The sequence below is a fragment of the Charadrius vociferus genome, unplaced genomic scaffold (genome assembly GCF_000708025.1).
Source record: "Charadrius vociferus isolate BGI_N301 unplaced genomic scaffold, ASM70802v2 scaffold398, whole genome shotgun sequence".
Taxonomy (NCBI): Eukaryota; Metazoa; Chordata; class Aves; order Charadriiformes; family Charadriidae; genus Charadrius; species Charadrius vociferus.
This window is the reverse complement of record NW_009649571.1, coordinates 1110074-1131721: the sequence shown is the minus strand read 5'-3', so window position 1 is coordinate 1131721 and position 21648 is coordinate 1110074. Positions and strand designations below refer to the sequence as shown.

Genomic DNA, 21648 nt, shown 5'->3' with positions numbered 1-21648 from the left:
TCATGGCATATTTTTTTAGTGGGTGCAGTATGACGTCTGCGTCCTCTTTTCCAGGTCTTCAGGCCCTCTTATCGAGTACCTAGATGTAGAGAAGCATTTATGTCTCAATGCAAGATACATTTTAGTTTGTGATCATATCCCAACTCCTGGTAGCTGGCTGTAGTTCTTACCAGACTGACGGTGGGTCAGGAGGCACATCTTTTGAAAATAAAATATAACTGTGCTGTCATCTGTGAGCTTTATTTCCTCCTTCCCCATTCATAGTAGTGTCATACTTGCTTATTGTATGCTGGATTGTGGCTGGATGCTGGGCTAAGGCAGAACGTTCGGTGGTAGGGAGTACACTGACTTTCATCTGGGTCTGAGGATGTTGTAGGCTGCAAACAGAATGATGTTTTTCTTTCCAGTTTCTTAGCTAAATGCATTCAAACCCATCACCTGTGTACAGGGCGGCATCCATAGAGTGTGAGTCTCCACTCTGTGACATTATTTAGTTACAAGAAGGAAAAAAGAAAATTGCAATTTTTTTTTTTCCAAAATGGAATACATAGTAAATATTTCACAATCCCATAAATAAAAATGATTGGCCTGATCTTTTAAAAACATATTTCCCTTTGGGCTCTGACTAAGCATGAGAAAGTTCAGCCTAATAGGGAATTTATTTGAAAAAGCAGTGAAAGGTTAGAAGCGAGGATGTGGGCTGGAATATGCCTTGCAAACGTTAACTGTGGAGACATAGTGCTAATGCCTTGCATGTGCAAAAACATTTTGAGGGTTGTGAATTTAAACCATGAAATTAATATATTCAGAATTAAGGTTTTATTTCCCAGACCTTAAGCATACAGGATATAGTGCTTTTAATGTTCTGACTAGTGATGGAAAGATACGTAAGTGGTTTGCTGGTGTTAATTTAACGTTAAGGATCTTTAGCATCTCCATTTCTTGATTAATTTTAAGTATTCAAATTTGCAACCATAATGTTTCTTTAAAGTAAATTTTAGCTTTTGATTTCCTTTTACTTTTTGAGGGGTAACAGAGCAAAAAATGGAAAGTTCCACTGTTGTGCTTGGTAAAATTTACTAATGCCTTACACAATTAAAAGCCTAATGTAAATGATGTGTGTGTGCATGCACACCCACGTACACTTTCCAAAGTGAATGGTTAGTCATTTACAACTTTGTGATTAATTTTTCTAGTGTTCTTATTTAATAATTCTCCCGCTCCCTGGGGAGAGCAATAAAAGTGGATTTTATTTTTCTAATGTGTTTGCATTTTAAGTAGGTAAAATCTCTTTAGATTCCCATTTGCCTAACAAGGAGATGAATATGTTCATCTTCAAATTTAAATGACCAATGGGCTGAGACCAAGAATGATAAATCTCAGTGCAGGAGGAAGACATTAAGAAAATAATATGGAACTTAGTTCTGGGATCTACAGTGTGAAAAAAATTTTGACCTTAAGCCTGAGATATTTCCCTTCAGTGCTGTAGTTGTTGCCTTTCACAAAAGCATCTTTCTCTGCGGCTCTGCGGCTGGAGTCGTTCACTCTCCCCTGGAACAAGACTTTTTTGGCAAGGTGCAGTGTTGTCCCTTTCACCTTAACACAGGTTACTCCTGTCTTGCTCTTACATTCTCCTTCTCTGAGTACATTGCGGGACTGGAATGGGAGAGAGTTTTTCACTGGAATTTCTCAGGTGTTCTGCAACATGGGAGATCCATTTCCCTTTGCCTTTCTCTGCTGCTGTTTGCTAGTTCTGACCCAGTGCTTTCACATTACAGCACCAATGTGTTTTTTGAGGGTGGGTGAATTAGGTAACAGTTCCCAGACCTGTTTTAATAGAGTAAATTTGAAGTTGCTCTTCTAACATGACTGTTACATTAAGGGTTCTTTTTGGATGTTCTCACTTTGGGTATCCTGTTGGGTGTCTTGCGTTGCAACCCTATAAGGTGTGCTCAGGAGCATGACACAAATGCGGTCATGCCGGAGATTTTGAAGTTCATGCAAGTCCTGCAGTTCCACAACTCTGGAGAGGACCGGTTGCTCTGTATGTAGTTTTAATCTAAGGTTTTAGAAAAGAGGCTTTCCAGTTGTCTGTAACTGTGATGTTCACATGATCTTATACAGAAAATTGATAATGTACCCATAAAAATTAAATTTCTGTCCCTTTCACAGATACTGACCAAATAGAACATGTTTACAGAAATCTGGATGTTAATACTTTGTAACACGTCTCTTACAAAGTTCCAAGGCAGCAAAATTGATGGAGAAATATATTTATTCTACTAAAAAAGGTTAACAATTTTAGTAATCCCAGACTGTTCTGATCGTCCGTCAGTTTGTCCTGAAAATGCCAGGAGAGCTTTATTAAAGACAGAAATCCACCCCCCCCACACCATTCATTGAGAAGGGATACACTTTCCATCTTCCAACATGGTCTGAAATTTAGCAAGAGAAGAGGCCTACAAGCAGCAACACCAATAATTATTCCAGATTCTTCTTTCAGCCTGAATCTTTATCTGCTGACCTGCATGTTGGCATTTCAACAACAATAAACCTGAACAGCACACAAAAAACTAAAACACTTCAAGTATTTTTTTATTTCTTGAAATCTATATCCAAATCATTTGTAAGCCAGGAAAACGGTGAAAAAGATGGAGCAGCCTGTACCGTTGAGTAATCCAGCTTGCCTCCCCACAGTTCTCAGTATTTTCACTTCTGAGGATCTTTGTAATCAGGAAAGACAGAGCAATACAAGGATTACCTTCTTAAGATCTCTTCCTTTCAACCTAAGCAAAAAGGTTAGAGTTCTTGATTATCTTGGCTGATTGTAGAGAGGAGGGTTCTGCATCCTTCCTAGTTTATTTTAATTTGGTTTGGTTCTTTATGAAGGTTTATGCAGCCAGGATCTCTTCTTCAGTGCTGCTCAGTCGTTTAACTATCACTTTTCCTTTCCCCTTTGGAAACTAGGTAGTGATGCTCCCTGTGAATTCCCATCTGGAAATCACAGTAAGAACAAAATTTCTAGTCAAGAACAAATGAGTAGGAAAAAGTCAAGATGAGGCTTGCTTTTCCTTTATGAAACTCTCAGTGCTACAGCATTTAATCTGAACAGTTGTGAAATAGATAGTGTATGTGCACAGCCAAACTATTGTGATTACAAAAGGAGGTTAAAATAAAATGGCCTTTATTGTCTAACTCCATAATGGGGGCTGCACTCAGGGGGTTTTTCGCTTAAAATGGAGGTTCAGGATCCTTGTTCATGTAAAAAACCAAATCTTACTCCATCAACAATGTATGTATGTATAAGTACACCTGTTTGTTTTTTTTTAATTATGCAAGATTAATACTGTTCTTTGTGAAATGTCTGGTCGTAGCATATTAAATCTCCCTTTTCAACATTTTTTATCTTACACTTAGTTACAATTTGAATAAAAAAGATTCCAACACTGCTCTGAAGTGGCACCAGAATGAAAAGTATGAAACTAGATCTGCTGGTGTTACATTACATTGTCTGGTGTGTCTGAATTATGCCACGGAGTCTGAATATTCTGGTTCATAATGCTGATTTTGGGGATAATCATAAAATACTGTTGTATTTTCACTTTAAATTGCTGATATTTGCTGTCTGTATGGACTCAACTTTAACATACTTTTAACTGTGGGAGAAAGAAATTCATTGATGTGTAACATCCTGAGAATGCCGGGGAAGTCTTTTCTCTCTCAACATCTAGTGAGTAGTACCCAAAACATCTTTTCCCCAACATGTTTTAAAAAAATACGATATGTGACCATTAGACTGTTATGAACAAGGGGGCCGTCTTTCAGAAATTAATTCAGGATATTCCCCTCTGTATGGAATTTCCTGCTAGTCTGGCATCGAGTTTCCGAACGTGGAGAGATTACATACAGCCCTGGACGGTCTGCATTTAAATCTCCATCGTGCTGATACATTCGGCTGACACATGGTTTGGATAAAGTATCACAGAATTCATAGAATTCACTGGCCACCTACTTGAAAGCAGCTTAAAAATGCTGTAAGATGAAGTCACTCCTGTAGCTGCTGAATGCGTCTGTGCCAGCTCTGCTTAGGATCTGGGACTAAGCTCCGAAATGCTTCAGCAAGAAACCGAGCACAAGCCTGTGTCTCTGTGCCCTCTCACCTGTCAGTTAGCCTCTTGCCATCCTGAAGGTGAGCTAACATCCTGCAGTTTGCAGCCTGAGGACCCCCCTTTGCGAAGCATGGGAAGCACCATGCTAGGTAAAGCATGACCTCGGGAAGGTCGGAGACTTTTTTTGTAATTTCAAGGGATTTGGCCCCTCTGTGTGAGGGTTTGGGATTACCTTTTTCTTGACTCGGCAGTTTGCAGCCTGAGGACCCCCCTTTGCGAGGCATGGGAAGCACCATGCTAGGTAAAGCATTGACCTCACCAGGCTGGAGAGTTGGGCAGAAAGAAACCTTATGAAGTTCAACAAGGGTAAGTGTAGGGTACTGCACCTGGGGAGGAATAACCCCATGCACCAGTACAGGTTGGGGGCTGACCTCCTGGAGAGCAGCTCTGTGGAGAGGGACCTGGGAGTCCTGGTGGACAACAGGATGACCATGAGCCAGCAATGTGCCCTGGCGGCCAAGAAGGCGAATGGCATCCTGGGGTGCATCAAGAAGAGTGTGGCCAGCAGGTCGAGGGAGGTCATCCTCCCCCTCTACTCTGCCCTGGTGAGACCGCATCTGGAGTACTGTGTCCAGTTCTGGGCTCCCCAGTTCAAGAAAGACAGGGAACTGCTGGAGAGGGTCCAGCAAAGGGCAAAGAAGATGATTAGGGGACTGGAGCACCTTTCTTATGAGGAAAGGCTGAGGGACTTGGGTCTCTTTAGTCTAGAGAAAAGAAGATTGAGGGGGGATCTTATTAATACTTACAAATACTTAATGGGAGGATGCCAGGGGGATGGGAATGGGTCTTTTTTCAGTGGCGCCCAGTGATAGGACGAGGGGTAATGGGCATAAACTTGAACATAGGAAGTTCCATCTTAACATGAGAAGGAACTTCTTTACTTTGAGGGTAGTGGAGCACTGGCACAGGCTGCCCAGAGAGGTGGTGGAGTCTCCCACTCTGGAGACATTCAAAACCCGCCTGGACGCTGTCCTGTGCAACGTGCTGTAGGTGACCCTGCTCTGGCAGGGGGTTGGACTAGATGATCTCCAAAGGTCCCTTCCAACCCTAACCATTCTGTGAATTCTGTGAATTCTGTGAAAGCCAGTGTGTGCCCAGATGTCTCCTGTGTTCCCGACAAAGGCTAAATGTTTGTGGGAAGGAAGTAAATGGTCATGAAATGAGTGATCTTGGAATAGTTTGCCCACAGGAAAAGATTTTTCCTAACCCCCGCTTAGAAGCTGGCTTGTGCCTTTGTGCGTGAGGGTTTCTGTCCTTTCCAAATTTCTGGATTTTATTATTATTTAATCATTACTAATGTAACTCTGGATACTTTAATCCTCTTAAGGGGTTGCTGCTGACTTTGGGCTCAGTCCTGCTCCCTTTTCAAGGAAGTTTGCCATTAGACACCTTTTTAAGTTGAGCTGTGATGTAGATTGCAACTGATTTTACTGGCAACTCTCTACTTGGCTGTAAAATGCAGGTGTAAAGCTTGTAACTTCTGTGCAAGAACACAGTTTGGATGAGGAGTAGATGGAAGTCTACAGACCTGTTTCTGCAAACTTGTATTTTACCTCTTCTGACTGTCACTCCAGCATCTAGAAGGAAGCCCCTAAAGATGCCAAAGGGTTAGGTCAACGGAATTGTCTGTGAACCTGCGCGGGGAATATCCTGCTAGCTTAGGAAGCCATAAATATGTTCCTTTCCACCTAGGTGCCCCTCTGGCTGCGGAAAGGGAGAAGAAGCCTCTCTCCAGAGCTGTCTTTGTGCTGCCCTGGATGGAATCCACAGAAGCAAGTGAGGGTCCCAGATGTTTTTGCTCCCTGCTGTGTTGTAAAGAAGGAGTAACTGCACTTCTGGGGAGGCTGCTCAGGGAGTCTGTGTGCTGGACACAGCTCGGAAAGGGGTTTCCCAGTGAGAAGCATGTGGCACGTGTCTCAGAGAATACCAGCCTTTCCTGTTTCTTTGCATCAGGTGATTTCGTCATGGTGGCTTTGGCTCCTACTGATGAGTGTTGGAGTCACTCATGGTTCCTTTCAGTGAGGCAGATATCCCAGGGAATAGCGTGCTTTTTTTCAGGTACTGCTACGCAGCCGTTCACTACCTCCAGTCCTCTGTGTTTGTCACCAGCAGGAGTCGTAAGGACTCTGGCATCTGCCAGCGGATTTTCAGGAAACGCTTAAGGAATGTGAAAATGAGCAACCATGAGCATCTCATGGTTGAGCATCACCACTGGCTGTGGCTGGAGGGATGATGTTGATACTTCATTGTCACATAAGCCTCACTCAGAAAGCCTGTTTGGGGGGAGAAATGTCACAACCTCAAATAGAGAGATGACAGATAAATGTATTGCAGCGGGCTTAACTGTAAGAAATCCAACCCCTGTCCCCTTTCAGAGATGCTGCTGGACTCTCAACTGTTTGGGAAACCTTGTTTCCCAAGGTGAGCCAGGAATGTGGAATTCCTGGAGTTTAGTGCTTCCTTTGCCATTCTCAAACCTTCTGGTGTAAAGGTGCCACCCTGACCATGGAGCAGGACAAGCAGTGCTGTCCAGACTGCTCTCTCTCTTCTTTTTTAATTTTGCTGTGTTTTTTTTTTTCTTAACTGGGACCTGGAATACTGCTAAATTTCAGGAATAATTCAGCAGGCTGTTGCAATCTATTGACATTCAGCAGTTTTGCCCTTCCGCATTTGGAGGCTGTCCTTACTAGACAGCTATTTCTGCAGTGCTGTATAAGAGTAGGATCACTTAGGATTCAAGAGTATCTCCAAAGTGCCTAGTTGCCGTGACAGCTCCTCTATCCAGTCATTTTTGTGGCTTCTTCCATTTGAAAGGTCAGTATGAATTCTGGGTCAGGTGAAAATTGTTCTTCACCTTGGAGAAGTCCTTAAGAAGCTCCCACAGCCTGCTGTGTGGAGACCCCATCATTCTGGACCCTTAACAGGATGTGCTGTCGTAATTGCTGGGATGTCATCTGGATGATGTATGTAACGGTTTCCAATTGGGGTTTATGTGATGCTGCATAGAGCTCTTCGAACCCATTGGAAACTGGTTTGTACACAGTTCTTGCGATCTCAGGTTCCTGCATTTATGAAGGTGGTTTAAGTGATCTGTATTTTTAGCTTGTGATACAGAATTCCTGACCTTTCAACAAATTTCTGATTGCTATCGTTCCATTCCTGGATTTCTAGAGCAAAATCCACTGAGGCCCTGGTCCAAGTGCCTTAAGGAAAGAAACCTCTTCTGCCTGCCACTGTTGAGCATGTGTTCTCTGCTCTCCCTCTTTCCTGCCAAAATGAAAGATGTGCTTTCTTCTCTGCTGAATATTTGAAGCAAGACAACAAAAAAAATCTCAAAATGTTTAATGCAACATCTGGTAAGAAAGATGACCTGGCTGATCATCCCTAGGGTAGGGTATTTCAGCAGCTACAAGTCATTGCTGAGCACGGACCGTATGACAGGAGCCCACTGGCAGCAGCCCCTGGAGACAGGGAGAAAAGAGCAGCACACTCCCTGTCTTTTAGTGGAGGTGCACTTGCAAGCAGAGTGGTCAAAAATGCTTTCATGTCCCATGGACATAATTCTTGGGGTGCTTGAAAAACCTGTCTGTTTGCTGTCTCAGTATGTCAGTCCTTTATCTGCAGAACGGCCCTGTATCAAGGCTGGTGCTCGCCTTTTTGTCTAGTAAGATACGATGCTGTATTCTGGTGCGTGTGTTTCGCAAGATTAAATGTGGGCTGACTAGGGATATAAGGCCATTACTCCTTAGAGCTCTGTCTGGAATCTCTATTCCCCTTGGAAAGACTCATGAGCATGAAGGAGGAAGGATATTTGCTGGAGTTTGGTTTTTAACTACATGTCCTTTAAGCATTTTGAAAGTCTAGGTTTGCAGCAGTGTAGTACGGTGATTGCTCAGCTTGCAGCAAGGGTGTGTTCCGCAGGACTGTTGCCTGAATACCAGTAAGGGACAGCACTGAATCTCTGTACTAGTGGGCCAATTACTATCTCTCCCTGTATTTTTCCTCAGGTCCTAACAGTGCCTGTTGGTATGTTTTTGCTTTTGGTGGAGCTGCACTGCATTAATGCCTCCCTGGTGATAGGAGACAGCTTGAATTGGAGCAGACTTGCTCAAGTAGCATCAGTTTGGCTATGCCTGGTACTATCTCTTCAGAGGTTCAGGGGTGGGGGTTCAGTAGGGGCTTGCAGGCACTGCCTGAGCACTCTGAGTCTCTCGCGGCTCCTCCCTTTGAAGGCTGGGTTGGAACATGTATTGGGTATGGTGCCCCAGCTAGAATCTGCCTTGGTCTGGTGGTGGTAACCCAGAGCAGGAAAAGTAGTAGCAGACAGGCTAATTCTGCTCAGTGAGTTTCTTGCTGGGACCAACACTGGAGGTATTTCATGTCTTACAGCAAAGACAGCTTTATTGGGTAAGAAGGAAGAAGTCTGGCACTTGGGTGCAGCTCTGGAAGAGTGACCGTTGTTGAGAGAGGGTAAAGCTTAGCTACACATCGGCCGTCTCCTGATACTTTCTGAATTCTCCCTAAACCTGCCTGTGTCTGAGACTTGGCACTGTTTGCTGGGTGTTATCTCCTTTAAAGAGTCGAGGAAGAGATTAGTACCAAGACCAGCTGGAACAAATTCTTACTTCTCATAATGACTTGTTTCACTATAATCTCTGGAGGTCATTCTTCCTTAGGGAAAACAGTCCCCTAACAAAAGCAGCAAAGCCCTATTCTCTTGTGGTGTGCTGTTAGACTTTTTATCGTGTTTTCATTTTCCCCACGCTGCCTAGGGAGGGAAGTGGTGATACCCAGCATGTGCTACTCAAACCTCTGCTGTTGACAGTGAGATCCCCACAGTCTTCCCTAAGTTACAGAGACTACACCGAGCCCTGCCTGTTCGAGTCTGCGAGATGGTGTGCCTAGAGTTTAGTTTTATTCTGTTCTAATAAGTGTCCTTATTTATTGATCACTTTTCTTCCAAACTAAGGCCGTAATCATTTTAGTCCTCCAAATGGAGATATTGAAAGGGCTTGGTATTTGGTACTCCTTTGAGGGATTAGTCTTCCTCCAGTTCATCTACCGCATCTCATTACACTTCAAAAAGGAGGTTGGTTTCTTGTCTTTGGGATGCCCAGCGATGTGGGACTGATTACTGATGACATATTATGAATTTTCGCTGCTAATAATTGACTGTATTCTTTTTTCAACAGATATACAGATATTCACTTGCAATCATTAGATTGTCTTTGTTGTTGAAGAGGGTCCAGGGTAGACTGAGACCCTCAATCCCGTTGTATGACCACAGGAGGAGACTGCATACGATTATATAATGAAACACAGTTAAATGTGACCCACCAGTGCTTTTATCACGCGAATGTTCTCGCAGTCATGTTTTGCTTCTCTTCCTGCTCTTCCTCAAGCAGTGCACTGTCTGAAGCAGCGAATCCGTTTCATCTTGGTATATATGCCTGGGCTGTGTCTCGCTTGTTCAGCCTAGACTTTTTAAAATCCCTTAGATCTAGCTTAGCATTGCTGTGCTCTGATTAAGATATAAATATTTTTTCGTAGCAGAAGTAAAGTTCCAGTGCCCAGCTGTTTAACACCTTTTATGTCTGGCATTTTTCTCTTATAGATCACCATAGCTTCTACTTTCATTCTGCCAAGCAGAATAAAGGGGCGGAAAGTGATTCTTCATTTAGTGTTGAAGCCCCATGTGCTGATGGACTGCAGTAGTGAACCCAAGTGAGCGATTAGACTGTACCAATGCTTACTAGCTTAAAACATTTATTTACTTTAAAGATAAAATTATTGAGAAGTAAAATAAAAGCTTACTTAATGTGTATACTCTGGTGTGTTTGAACGTAGTGTGGAAGAGGTAAAAACAAGGCTTTAACTTTTCTAATTGTATGGATACGTGAATACAAACAGCTGAGCTACTGCAGGGGACCTTACTGAATGGCAGCTCGTCTGTGGAGCCTCCGTCCACTCCTGGCTTGCTCCTTTTCTGAAGTAAAACACATTAGTTTTGAGATCATTTGTGACTACAGAAGCTGCTGTGTTTTACTTTGTTTGCAGCAGGCAACTAGCACGCAACCCATCGGCTACTGTGGTCGGCTGACAAGTACAATGCTGGAAGCTGCAGTGGGGCGACTAGTTACGGATGTCAGTCTGTAGCCCGAGGTGTAGGCCAGATATCAGAAGATGGAAAAACCCCACCAAGTTGACAAGCAAATTATTCCTCTTACGCTGCTGTGATTGCTGAGCCAAAGGCATTTGTTATCCCAAACCAGACCAAAAAGAATTCATGAGGATCTCAAACTTCTTTGCATCTGTCTTCCCCATGGCTGTGGGGAGTGGAGTCTGTTGTTGCTGGGACAAAGGAAGGGTGTCCAGGGTACAAACATATATGAAACCAGGCTCCAGCAGTCCTCCTGTTCATTGAGCACCCTACTGTCCTGCCTGTTTTGCATTGTTGGTTCTCTTTGGTTCTGATTGTTACGATGTGCCCATACGGGATCTTGGATGCAGTTAGTAATCAGTAAGCAGCAGCAGTGAGAACCAAGTGTGGTACGAGCGTGTAGGCACATCCAGCCCATGTTGTAGTTAGCAAATTAAGACTGATTTCTAACAGCTCATGTGTTCACTCTGTGTTTAGTTCTTACCAGTTTGTCCCCATCCTGACCCGTAGCTGCCTACTGTAGCCCTGAACTTCCAAAGGAGATTTCAGCAGGGCCTGCTGCTCTGCGTCTCCATTGCTGTGAGGTCTTACGGCGGCTGTACCGGAGAACAGAGCTGCCTGAACTGGAAATAACAAATCAGAACATGCCGAAAGACATGTAGCCTGGGGCACACGGGGGACATTGTGAAGCAATGGTTGTCTGCGAGCCTTAGAAATTTGACAGAGCATGTGGGATGAATGTAACTGCATAGGGGTGTCTGATTGAGCAGCACTGTCTGGAGTGCTTGCCTTTTACCTCAGAAGTTTCTAAAGTGGCCTGTTTTCTTCTTCCTACAGACAATTTTAGGTACACGTGTGACATTTGTGGGAAAAAATATAAATATTATAGCTGCTTCCAAGAACACAGAGACCTACATGCCGTGGATGGTGAGTACTGTTTTGACACTCAGACACCCAAACTCGAATGAGAAGTCATTGGGAAAGACAAAATGTGGTTCTGCAGGACCGTGCGGCCCATGATGTACAGGGTTTTGCACAGCATGGCTTGCTCGCCGTTCTCAGTGGAGGCACAGTCCACAGGCGCTGCAGGAAGAAGTTTGCTGCACTTGATTCTCTTCGCATGCATCAAAATAACTCCCTCTGCTGGGACCTGTGGTCCGTGCAGTCCTGTCCGTATTAAGGTTCACCATTGGGATGGATATGCTAGAATTGAGTGTGTTGAGGTAAATTGTCTGTCTAGCTACTCGCTGGGCAAGAGTTGGTTGCCTTTTGTTTTTTCACTTCACAGGTTTGTTCCCAACATGCACCTCTGGAAGAAACCGCATTTCAGAGTTGAGAAATGCTGGTTCATTCTTGTTAATCACTGTGGTAGTGAACATATGCAGTTCTCAGTGGACGTTACAGGACAATTTTTCGTCCGTGCATGTTGATGCGGCCTAGGCTGGTGACACTCAGACAGAAGCAGGCACCCTCCTCCAGAAGCAGTGTTTCTTTTTTCTACATTGGGGAAAATAGAAGCAACAACATACTGTCTTTGGCTTGCCTGCGTACACTTAGTAAGCATCTACAGCTCCTTGACTTGGAGCCCGCAGATACTCCAAATCCTCACTGTAAGCTGCAAGCCTGTCGGTATTGCTCCTCACTTGGCCAAGGAGTGAGCCCTGGCAGAGTTTTAGAAAGAGGCTGCTTGGAAAGCGGAAGGTTTGGAATGGCTGGACTGTCTCGGAAAAGCGAGTGGTTTTTCACAATATGTGGTGTGGAAAAAAATTGCTGGTTTTAACTGGAACACACAAACATCTGAATGTGCTCTCAGAACAGCCGGCGTTCTCTTACAGCGCACCACCGCAAGCTCCTTCCTCCCTTGGGGAGCCAAAATTAAATTACTGGGGCTGAAAGTCACTGTGAGATGGACATGTGTGCTTCTGTCAGAAATGTGTCTTCATAGCTATGGTTCAGGGAGCTCTGCCTAGGGTTACTGGAGGGCTTTGGAAATGGCTTCCACTTATGTCTTGCAAGAACACCGTTTGTCTCAGTTCCTCCAAGGGACTGGCTGTGTCTTAGCAAACACAAGTGTGAGGCAGCTGTGCATCTGAGCTTTGCGTGGGGCTGTGTCAGTGTCAGAACAAAGGCCTTGAGAATCTGTGTATATTAGGGCTGGGCATACTCAAATAGTTCCTGTGTGGATGTTGCTGGGAAGAGGAGGGACTGGGGCACAAAGCCTCGTTTATTCTGTGGGGCTGAAATATGCTGAAGCGGTGTGTGGAATACAGGAGGAAAACAAGGCCATTTAAGAGGATTTAATTTCTGTTTTGTTTCTTCCCCTCCTTCTTCTATTCTATGTTAGTTTTTAGTGTGGAAGGGGCCCCAGAAAACCGGGCAGGTAAGCCGAGATCCTTCGTGTGCTTTATTTCACAAACCTTTTCAAACATTCAGTAATTCAGGCACAGCAGGTCCGATTCTACGCTTGTAAGGAGGTTTGTCACTGATTTCAGTGGGAGAGGAGCATCCTCTCTCCCTCTCCCAATGTGTACAGCCAGTAGGTTGATGCCCAGCCCTAGTAGATACCAGGCTTTTGGTGTACATACACTTGATCAGGCTTTTGAAGATCAAAGAAACAGAAGTTTCATGTCTCTGGTGATTTAGTGAATTGTTCAAGGCATAAATTAAATTATTTTGTAAAATGGGTTGGGTTCTGATTTGTTGGTAGCTGTGCTATTAGATGGTAGAAAGTTACTGGTCAGTATTTCTTAGCTGACTTGCTCGCAGACTGCATCACCGTGCCCACTTTCAGACAGTATAACATCATTAGATAGGAGATGTACTGGAAGAAAATCAGAAAATATGAGTCAGGCTTTGCAATGTGTTTGTTCAATCTTTCTCAGTATTTTTTAAACATTATATACCTACAAGGCATGTTATTGGGGTGGAAGGGGGGGGGTAATACCTGCCTGGGGCACCTGAGGAGGAGGAGGGACAGGTCAGACAGAGGGGGCATTGGGTTTATAATTCCCGTCTTGAAATCTTGTTACAGATCGAAATGTCATTACAGATGCAGGAGCGTTCTGTGCCCATGCAGCTGTAGAAGGAAAACCTGAGGGTGTTGTCAGCTCTCTTGCTGGTTCTGTTCTCTTGCAGACCCCTATGACCAGGCCGTCATAGCAGCGGATGAAGTGAAGGAGGAGGAGCCGGAACCGTTCCAGAAGATTGGTCCAAGTATGAGTTATTATACAGCTTCGAATGCTAAAGAGACAGTACAAGGGTTTCAAATCTGGCATTAGCTGGAGTACTTCTAGGAAAACCCAAAAGCACTGTGTTACACAGAGGCGTTGGGACCTTAGGGGTGCTGAAGGATGTGTTTAGGTTCAAATGAACACCAATCAACAGCAGCCCTGGCCCTAAGAAATGCAGCTTTGTGATGTTTTCTGCTAAAGAGCTCTGCAAAGAGAAGGGGAAAGAAGTTCAGGAGAAAAGCAAGCTGGCAGCGATTAGAGAGGGTCTTAAGGTGTATTGGCAGAGTTGGCAGGTGATTGCATTCATACTCGCTGCCTTTGCGGTGAGTTCATCAAACAGATCAGAGTGAAACAAAGAGAGTACCAGACTTTGCTGAGGCATTTCTCTGAATTCTCCATTTTGAAAACAATTGATTAACCCTGGATTTTCCTTCAGCTTGCAGCTTGTTTTCAGTTCTGTACTTCCCAGCACTGTCAGGAGCAGGAGGCGTCAGTGTATGGTTACACTATTTCATTATTTCAAGTAACCCCAAAGCAGGAATTAGCACAGTTATTGCAGAAAAGCCCCTCCTTCTGCAAGAGGAATCCACAATTCCAATGTAAAAGTTCTGTCGTTAAGACTTAAACTTGACAACTTGTTTCCTAGTTTGACTGTTCCTGTTGTCCACACGTCACAGACTGCGTGTAACCAGAAGACAAAACTCTGTCATCTGTCTTTAGAAAGGGATTCTCTCCTTTGTTTTGCACGGTTACTTGCTGTAATTTTGGGATAATCTTCTGTATTATTTTGGGATAATCTTCAGTTCTACTGGACTTTTTATGCACAGTCCATCACTCTAGACACTGGCTTTAATGGTTTCCTTTGTTGGGGAAAAGGATGTGTGAATTATAGGGCAGATAAGTTCCAGGTACATGAAGAATATGCTCTAGTTTTTGTCAGTTGGCTGGTTTCTGTGTAAAAAGTCAGGAAGTTGGAGATGTGTGTGAGAGGGTGCTGCGCTCCTTTCTGATCTTTGTGTTTGTTTCATCTTCACAGAAACTGGCAATTACACCTGTGAATTCTGTGGCAAGCAGTACAAATACTACACTCCCTACCAAGAACATGTGGCACTGCATGCACCTATTAGTGAGTATCCTGCTGGAAATCTATTTTATTACAGACTCTGATTTACAGTAGTTGGTGGCAGGAGAGAGTGTCATTCTTGTGGATCCTTCCACTGGACCTGTGGGATTGCAGCTGGCAGGACGTAGATCATGTGCTGACCAGCACACTGTAAAGCTGAGCTGGAATCTCCTCCCAGAGAGATAGATACTGTTAGGTCTTACCAATGTCCACGCAGTTCTACTTACATTCCTTGGGGGTTTGATATTTTGCTTTGTTATTAAACTGGAGGTTCTGGTACCTGAAGTGCATATAACAAAGTGATGCACAAAATTTTTTGGCTCCCCTAAATAACAAGTGAACACCTATGCTAGGGAAGCATCTTTCTTACAAGCTTCTGAGAAATTATTTCAGACAGTGAGTTAAAACTGGTTTTCAAAATCATGTAAATTATCTTGGCAGCTTGCTCCTAAATCACAGGCAATAAAATATTTATTTCAGGGAGCTCGGGAAAAGGCAGTTCTCAGCATACTACACGACACTACGATCTGCACTCTGGAGGGACACTACGATCTGCACTCCCCAGACAAAGGGGAGGTTTTAATGAGCAATTAAGTGTAATTTAGTGCAAAATCTTAGTAAAATAGTTGAGAAAAATTCTTGATACCTGCTGGTTTTGGATGCTTTGAAAGTATGCAGAGAAGTTCTTTACACCTGAACTTCATGCTGCTTTTATGGCATCAGCCTGTGCTCTATTGTGCTTTTAATGCTGTGAGCCATCATGGTTGCTCTTTGGCCATGTCTGTCCGGCTGCCAGCATTTTGGCTGATGATGAGCATGAATGAGCTGAACTCATTAGCTTAGTGGGATTAACTGCTCATCCACAGCCAGCAGAGGGAGTGCATACTCCTTCCTCACCAAATCCAGCTTTAGATAGGTTTTCAAGTTATTGTAATAAGGCAGCTTTGGTTTTAGATATATATAGAAATAAATTGGGAATGTAGTCCACCAGACTATCGCTTTTAAGGTGGGTCAAGGCTTGGTGGCTCCTGATAGCTCTCGTGCAGGTTCTCTGGAGCATGGAGATGAACCAAGATCATGGTAGATGGTGTAGGGCATAAAATAACTCTACCTCCATCATCACAAACTTATTCTTATTATCTCCCACCTGCCCAACGGAACTAACCCAGTGCTTATGCTTGCACACATAACGGTTATTCCTAAACATCCCTGCACCTGCAAACTCCACCTCTTAATTCAGGTGTTTTCAGGTCCTCAGAAAAGCTGTTGATGGTGTTGAGCACTAGGTTAATCTCCTCCTAATGTAGATGGGCCCTCAGACACCAAGGCTTTTGTGTCTCTAGTCCACCCCCGTACGGATAACTGAGGAGCAGTATGCTGTAAGGACCGTGCATTGAATCTCTGCTCAGCAACAGCAGATTCTGAGCTTCCCAGTACTTCCCATTTCAAGCGGATTTATTGCTATGGAGGTCCTGCTGCCTACTTCTTGACTACCAAAAGCCAATTTTGGAGGAGGAGACGCATTCTTTTGAATACCGGGGTTGAAGCCATTCTTGCACCATGGTTTCTGCAGTAACCTTTGTGAAAGCAATAGAAGCTGCCCCTGCTGCTTGCTAGACCAGCAGTCACTGAGATGTGCAGATGGGTTTCCAGTCCTTTCAGCAAATATCTTTAAATAAGAGGACACTTAAGATCAGATCAAGATAATATTTTCATTAGGTTTAACCCCCTCCCCATAAACTTTTCTTTTTCTTTTTTTTTAACCTTTTTTTTTTTCAACCTTTTTTTTTTCCTCTCCTAGTTCCCATGACCAGTAAGATTTATGATTTATGAGTTACAGTGACAAACCACTAATGAGCATAGAGGAAACGACACGATTAGCTCCCAAGGCAGGCTGGCCAGTACATTCTCCCACCTTTCTGGTGCTCAGGCTCTGCTCTTCCTATAAACCAAGGTCCTGTGAGGCAGCTGTAAACACATGACTTTTGAAAAGCATAACTGGCTTTTCCCGTGCCCTGGCAGTCAAGTAAAGCTGAGACTTTGTCTTTACCCTGGTCGTGTTCTTCTGGTTATAAGGCAAATGCTGAAAAATTAGCTGTAGTGGGAGCAGGTAAGGAAAACACTATTATTATTTCAGCTTTCTGGGTCTTGAGTGTAAGCTTCCCTTCCGGAGCCTGTCTTTCTGGTTTTCTGTGATAATGGATAAAAAATTATTGAAAATGGGTCTAAAACAAGGACTTATTTCCTGCAGGGTCAGTAGGACCTTGCAGGATAATTTTTGGTCAGTGCTGCTGGATATCTGCTGTGTGGAAAAGAGCTCTGCTGTGGGGTTCCCTGGAATTGTTAATGCCAAATGTCTCCTTTGAAAGTTCCCTTTTGTTAGTGAGGAGTAGGGCTTTTTCATATGCTTAGAACAGGGCTATTACTCTTTTAAAATACATATTCTTACGCTGTTTCTGTCAGCCTGTTCACTCTTTCTAAGGGTGTCAGAGACTGTTTCCAAAAAAAGTGGACTATAGGCACATTCGTTGTCCCAGTTTTAGAAATGTCACTGAATGGCAGCACACAGGGGGAGCATTCAGAGATTTCTTTATGTCCTCCTCCAGGCTCTTGTTTGCTATGTAAGATGGAACTGATTTAACCACATTTGCAGGTGGCTGGGCTATTGTGATTGCTGTTAGATGATGTGTTTCCAGTGCAGAGGAAACCTGGTGCATTTGGGATGTGGACTGAGTAGAAAAGCCACCAAGAGTGGGTTTTAGCTTGGTAAGTCCAGGCTCAGGAGGGCTCTCACGGCATCCTCTTCTGGTACCTGCAGATAAGGCAACAGTCATGAAAGTATGTGGTGAGAGCAGTAAAATCTGCACAGCTATCCATGTTTGTTGCTTCCAGGATGAAAATCTAAAGTGATGTCAGGGCCCTGAGTGCACTAATAGGTCCTAATGGCCCTGGCCAGCCTCACACGGGACCTCTGCCCACATTCAGACCCCCTATTTCAGCTCAGCTCTGGACCATCATTTCCTGCCTGAGCTACACCATAGGATGTTGGTCTCCAGGTCAGTTGTAGACATGCCCATGCCTGGCCATGGATCCCATTGGTCTGTACCCCAGCCCACAGACTGCCTTCCCAGATTGATGTCAACCCTGTCTCATCACTCTGGACCTCCCTGAGGATCACTGATGTGTCTGGCCCTGGTTATCCTCACCAGAGCTGATCCTGCTGCTGACCTATGGATTGACTTCCCAGCTTGACTATGGACCTGTCTCATCGCCGTGAACTTCCTGATGATCTGGGCTCTTGGTTGAACCTGGCTGTCGTCTCTGGGCCTGCCTTGTTCACCTCTCTAAGGGGCTGTGAGTGGTCCCCTGCTGTTGAACACCCTGCCCTGCCAGCCCCGTGATTGTACATGGCTCCACAGGGGACAGACAGACCTACATCCACTCTGACACCTGAGATGCTCAAGGAAGTTCGTCAAGTCTCTCTGCTCACTTACTTTTCCTATCATGGAGGACACTGGATACAATTTGTTCATCAAAAGTGCTTAAATGCAGTGTTTCTTAAAGGCAGCTGCCATCACGGCTATTTCTCTAAGGGAAAGGGATACTTTTTGGTAGCACATCTAGTTTCAACACAGCTCCTGCCTAATCAAGGAAAAAACAGATCCAGATTCCAGTTGGATGGTGTGTCTTTGCTTCCTCCATCTCAGTTAGTGAAATCTGTGAGTTCAGATGTTTTTCACACTCTGATCCCACAGTGCTTTATCAAGAGGCTCCACTGGCAATATTTGTTGGTATGTATAAAGAGGCACATTAAGAATCTGATAGGTTTGAGCACAAGGTTTTTTCCGTGGAAAGACCTGTTTCCGATAGCAGATGTTTCTGCTCAGCATGTTGAATTTCAGGCCGTTGTTAAGGCATCACTTTCCATCATATTCATTAAAGATTGGGTTTTCTCCAGAGGTGATGGTGTAATTCCGTCTGAACCATCCGAATGGTTCCTTACCCATCCTGACAAGATCTTTCTGGAAAAATGTGATACACAAATCATTAGCCAGAATTTTTACTTCGAAAAAGTGAAGTTACTGAGATAATCTGCTTTCTGTTCTATTTTGGTGGTGCGTCGTGGTAGTGTGTGGATTTACATAGCTTTAGAGGAGACGTTGAAATATCTGCCAGATTTTTTGCTTCAGTGTCACAGCTTGCCATTCACAGAGCTTGGAGGTCTTACCAAAGACAGGAAAGTCTTGAGAGACCACTGGGATCTCTGGGCTGACCGGAGTAATGCATGCCATAGAATTGCCTTGATTTAATTCCTCACATATATGTTTTAGAGAGACATCTAATCTTGCTGTTAAGAGTGACAGAATATTTTCAGCAACCTCTTAAGGTAATTATTTTGATGAATTATTACCCTCACTAAATTAAGACTAAAAATATCCAGCTGTAGCTTTCAGACACCGGATTCTATTTATAACTTTGTCTGCTAGGTGGAGGAGGACTAAGTTACCAATTTTCTGTCCTTGCTAGACCTTTGTATAGCCTGCTGTCAAGTCACTTCATAATGACTAACCTCCCAGTTAACCCAAAGGAGTGTCTCGATGTTTCCATTGTAAGGTATGCTGTTCTTGTCCTTTATTTATCCTCTAGCCTTCTCATCTGAATATTCTCAAGTCTGTTAACCACCTTTGTGAAGGTCCTGCACCAGCACTGGTTCTAGTGGAGGAATTCGGAGCTTACATTTGTCTTCCTGATCCCTTTGAAAGTGCCCTGATTGCATACACAAAGAGAACCTCCGTCTTTTTAGCTACATCATTGCTCTGGGAGCTCCTCTACAGCCATCATGATGAGCATGGCAATGAACAAGCCAAGGCGGAGTCCCCCATCTTTTCAGTATCACCTGTATTCTTTAGCACACCACGTGCTATTCTGTGTGGCTGTAGCACAGTACACTCAGTTTACCAAGTGACTGGGGATGATTCAGTGAGCCTTACCCTCCACATTACTCCTCTCTTGCCCTCCCTTCTCCAGGGTGTCAACCTCAACTGGGGCATATGTCAGATGCTTTCTGAGAAAGTTTAGAAAACATCATAGCAGCAGTTATGGGATTGCCTGTCTACAGTGCTGTCTCCGGTCTTGCTGTCTAGCTGCAGATTTTGAGGCAGGAGGTTTTTGTAACCGTTCAGCAAGTCAGTATTTTCATTTTTGTAAATATCTTGAACTTGGCCTGAGGCAGTGAGTTCCACAGTGAAGATGACTTTTCGAGAGCAGAACAGAGGAGCTGCATGATCGTCTCTACCTGTGTTGCTTAGTCTTCAGAAGGAATTTGTCATCTGATGAACTAAAGACTAAAACTTTTTTCAGTGAATTATTAACATCATCCAGGCTGCTAGAACTAATACTCTTTTGTTGGTCTTGCCTTGCTGGCTCAAACGCTGTTTCTCCATAGTGTCAAGATGGAGCAGCCTTCTCTCTGGGATCTGAATTTGAAGACATACTGTTTGTTTTAGTTGGTAGGAAGAAGTAATTCTGGAGGTCTTCATAGCATTGAGACTTTTTTCTTCAGATCTCAGAGAGCAGTATCTGGAGGATCTGTGGGGGATTCGCAATGACGCTTTTTGTTTCTGATGCTCAATAGTTGGCTGATTGCCACTTCTCTTGGTATGGATGGGAAATAAAGCAACAGTTGGTGTGAATGGGCCTCTTGGGAAACTAGATCACATGTAGGCAGGGAATTGTCATATCTGACTACATTGTTGCCAGAACTTTGGCAGCAACTGGAGGAGGATTACCCATGGAGATTGAAAGGAAGTATGGGAAGCAAAAGCAAGCCTCCTGCCTTTGCAGCTGGCTGGAGACCAAGCAGATCTTGACCTAAAGTATGAGAAAACCTAGCGCAGAATCTCCTACAGAAGTACACTAACATTACAGGAAATGTCATCCTGGCTCTGTGTATCAGATCAAGTGAAACAAAAAACTGTTTCCTTTGGGTGTCTTTTTGCAAGCCACTTTGAATGTGCACATCCTCCCTCTCCAGTGCTGCTGACTGTGGGCAGGGAAGATGAGAGCAGTTCACATTCGAGGTCTATAATATCTCATGGGATTTTGGAACTGAGATCCAGTCCCAGTCTGGGTGACTTTTCTCCTCACCTGTTTCAGAGTCAGGCTGTTTTGCTGCCATGGTAGTCCATGATGGAGAACGGTTCAATGTGGATAAGTGTTTCTGAAGTATACTATATAGGAAAAACAGATGCTAGTGTTGTCCCTTCAACTTTAGCCATCCTAAAATATCACTCGATAGAAATTACTGGTAGTGAGCTTGGGTTGTGGGTTGTATGAACCTGTTTCTTAGTGATTCTTCATGGCAGATTGTTGGAGTGGAACTTGGGCTTCAGCAGCTGTATCCAAATTTCCATGGAAGAAGCCACTGAGGAATGAGGGGGGTTGTTTCTCCATTTTTGTAATTTTTTTTTTTAATCCACATAGCATAGACAAAAGGCTGTCCTCCCAAAGGTTTTCCATATGACTTTTGGCATTGAAAATTCCTGGTGATCCTCATGGTGCATTGCAGAGACCAAAATATAGATAACATTCAAAGAGCATATCCCAGTAATACTCAGAATTTCTCCACATGTCACCAGTACTTTTCTAGAGGTGGGAGCCAGAAGGCCTTTCCTGACTTGCAGTAATGAGAACTCTGCCTCCTGATTCCCTTCCATTATCAACATCCCCCTTTTCTTTGTATTTGGTTAACAAGACAAGGAATTTAGCTGGAGATCTCTAGGATTTATGCAAGGCTCAAATAGCAAAGATGTAAACTTCTCCCTGTTCAGAGCTCTGAGTATCACTTTAGAAACTTGCTCTCAAAATTCCAACTCTTACATACGTAGAAATGGAGGACAGACATGCAGGTACACCCAACCAGGCCATGGCAATCAATAGTACTCCTGGATGGATGGGGTGATTCCT

The 21648-nt window shown here is 43.9% G+C and overlaps 1 protein-coding gene across 1 annotated transcript in view; it reads left to right on the top strand.

The window, feature by feature from the left end:
- ZNF618 (zinc finger protein 618) overlaps positions 1–21648 on the top strand; it is a 73218-nt gene that overhangs the window by 22429 nt on the left and 29141 nt on the right. The window contains exons 4-7 of the mRNA XM_009890275.1: positions 4766–4804; positions 11167–11256; positions 13465–13542; positions 14596–14685. Coding sequence (XP_009888577.1) covers positions 4766–4804; positions 11167–11256; positions 13465–13542; positions 14596–14685 — 297 coding nt within the window. The remainder of the gene's footprint in view (positions 1–4765; positions 4805–11166; positions 11257–13464; positions 13543–14595; positions 14686–21648) is intronic.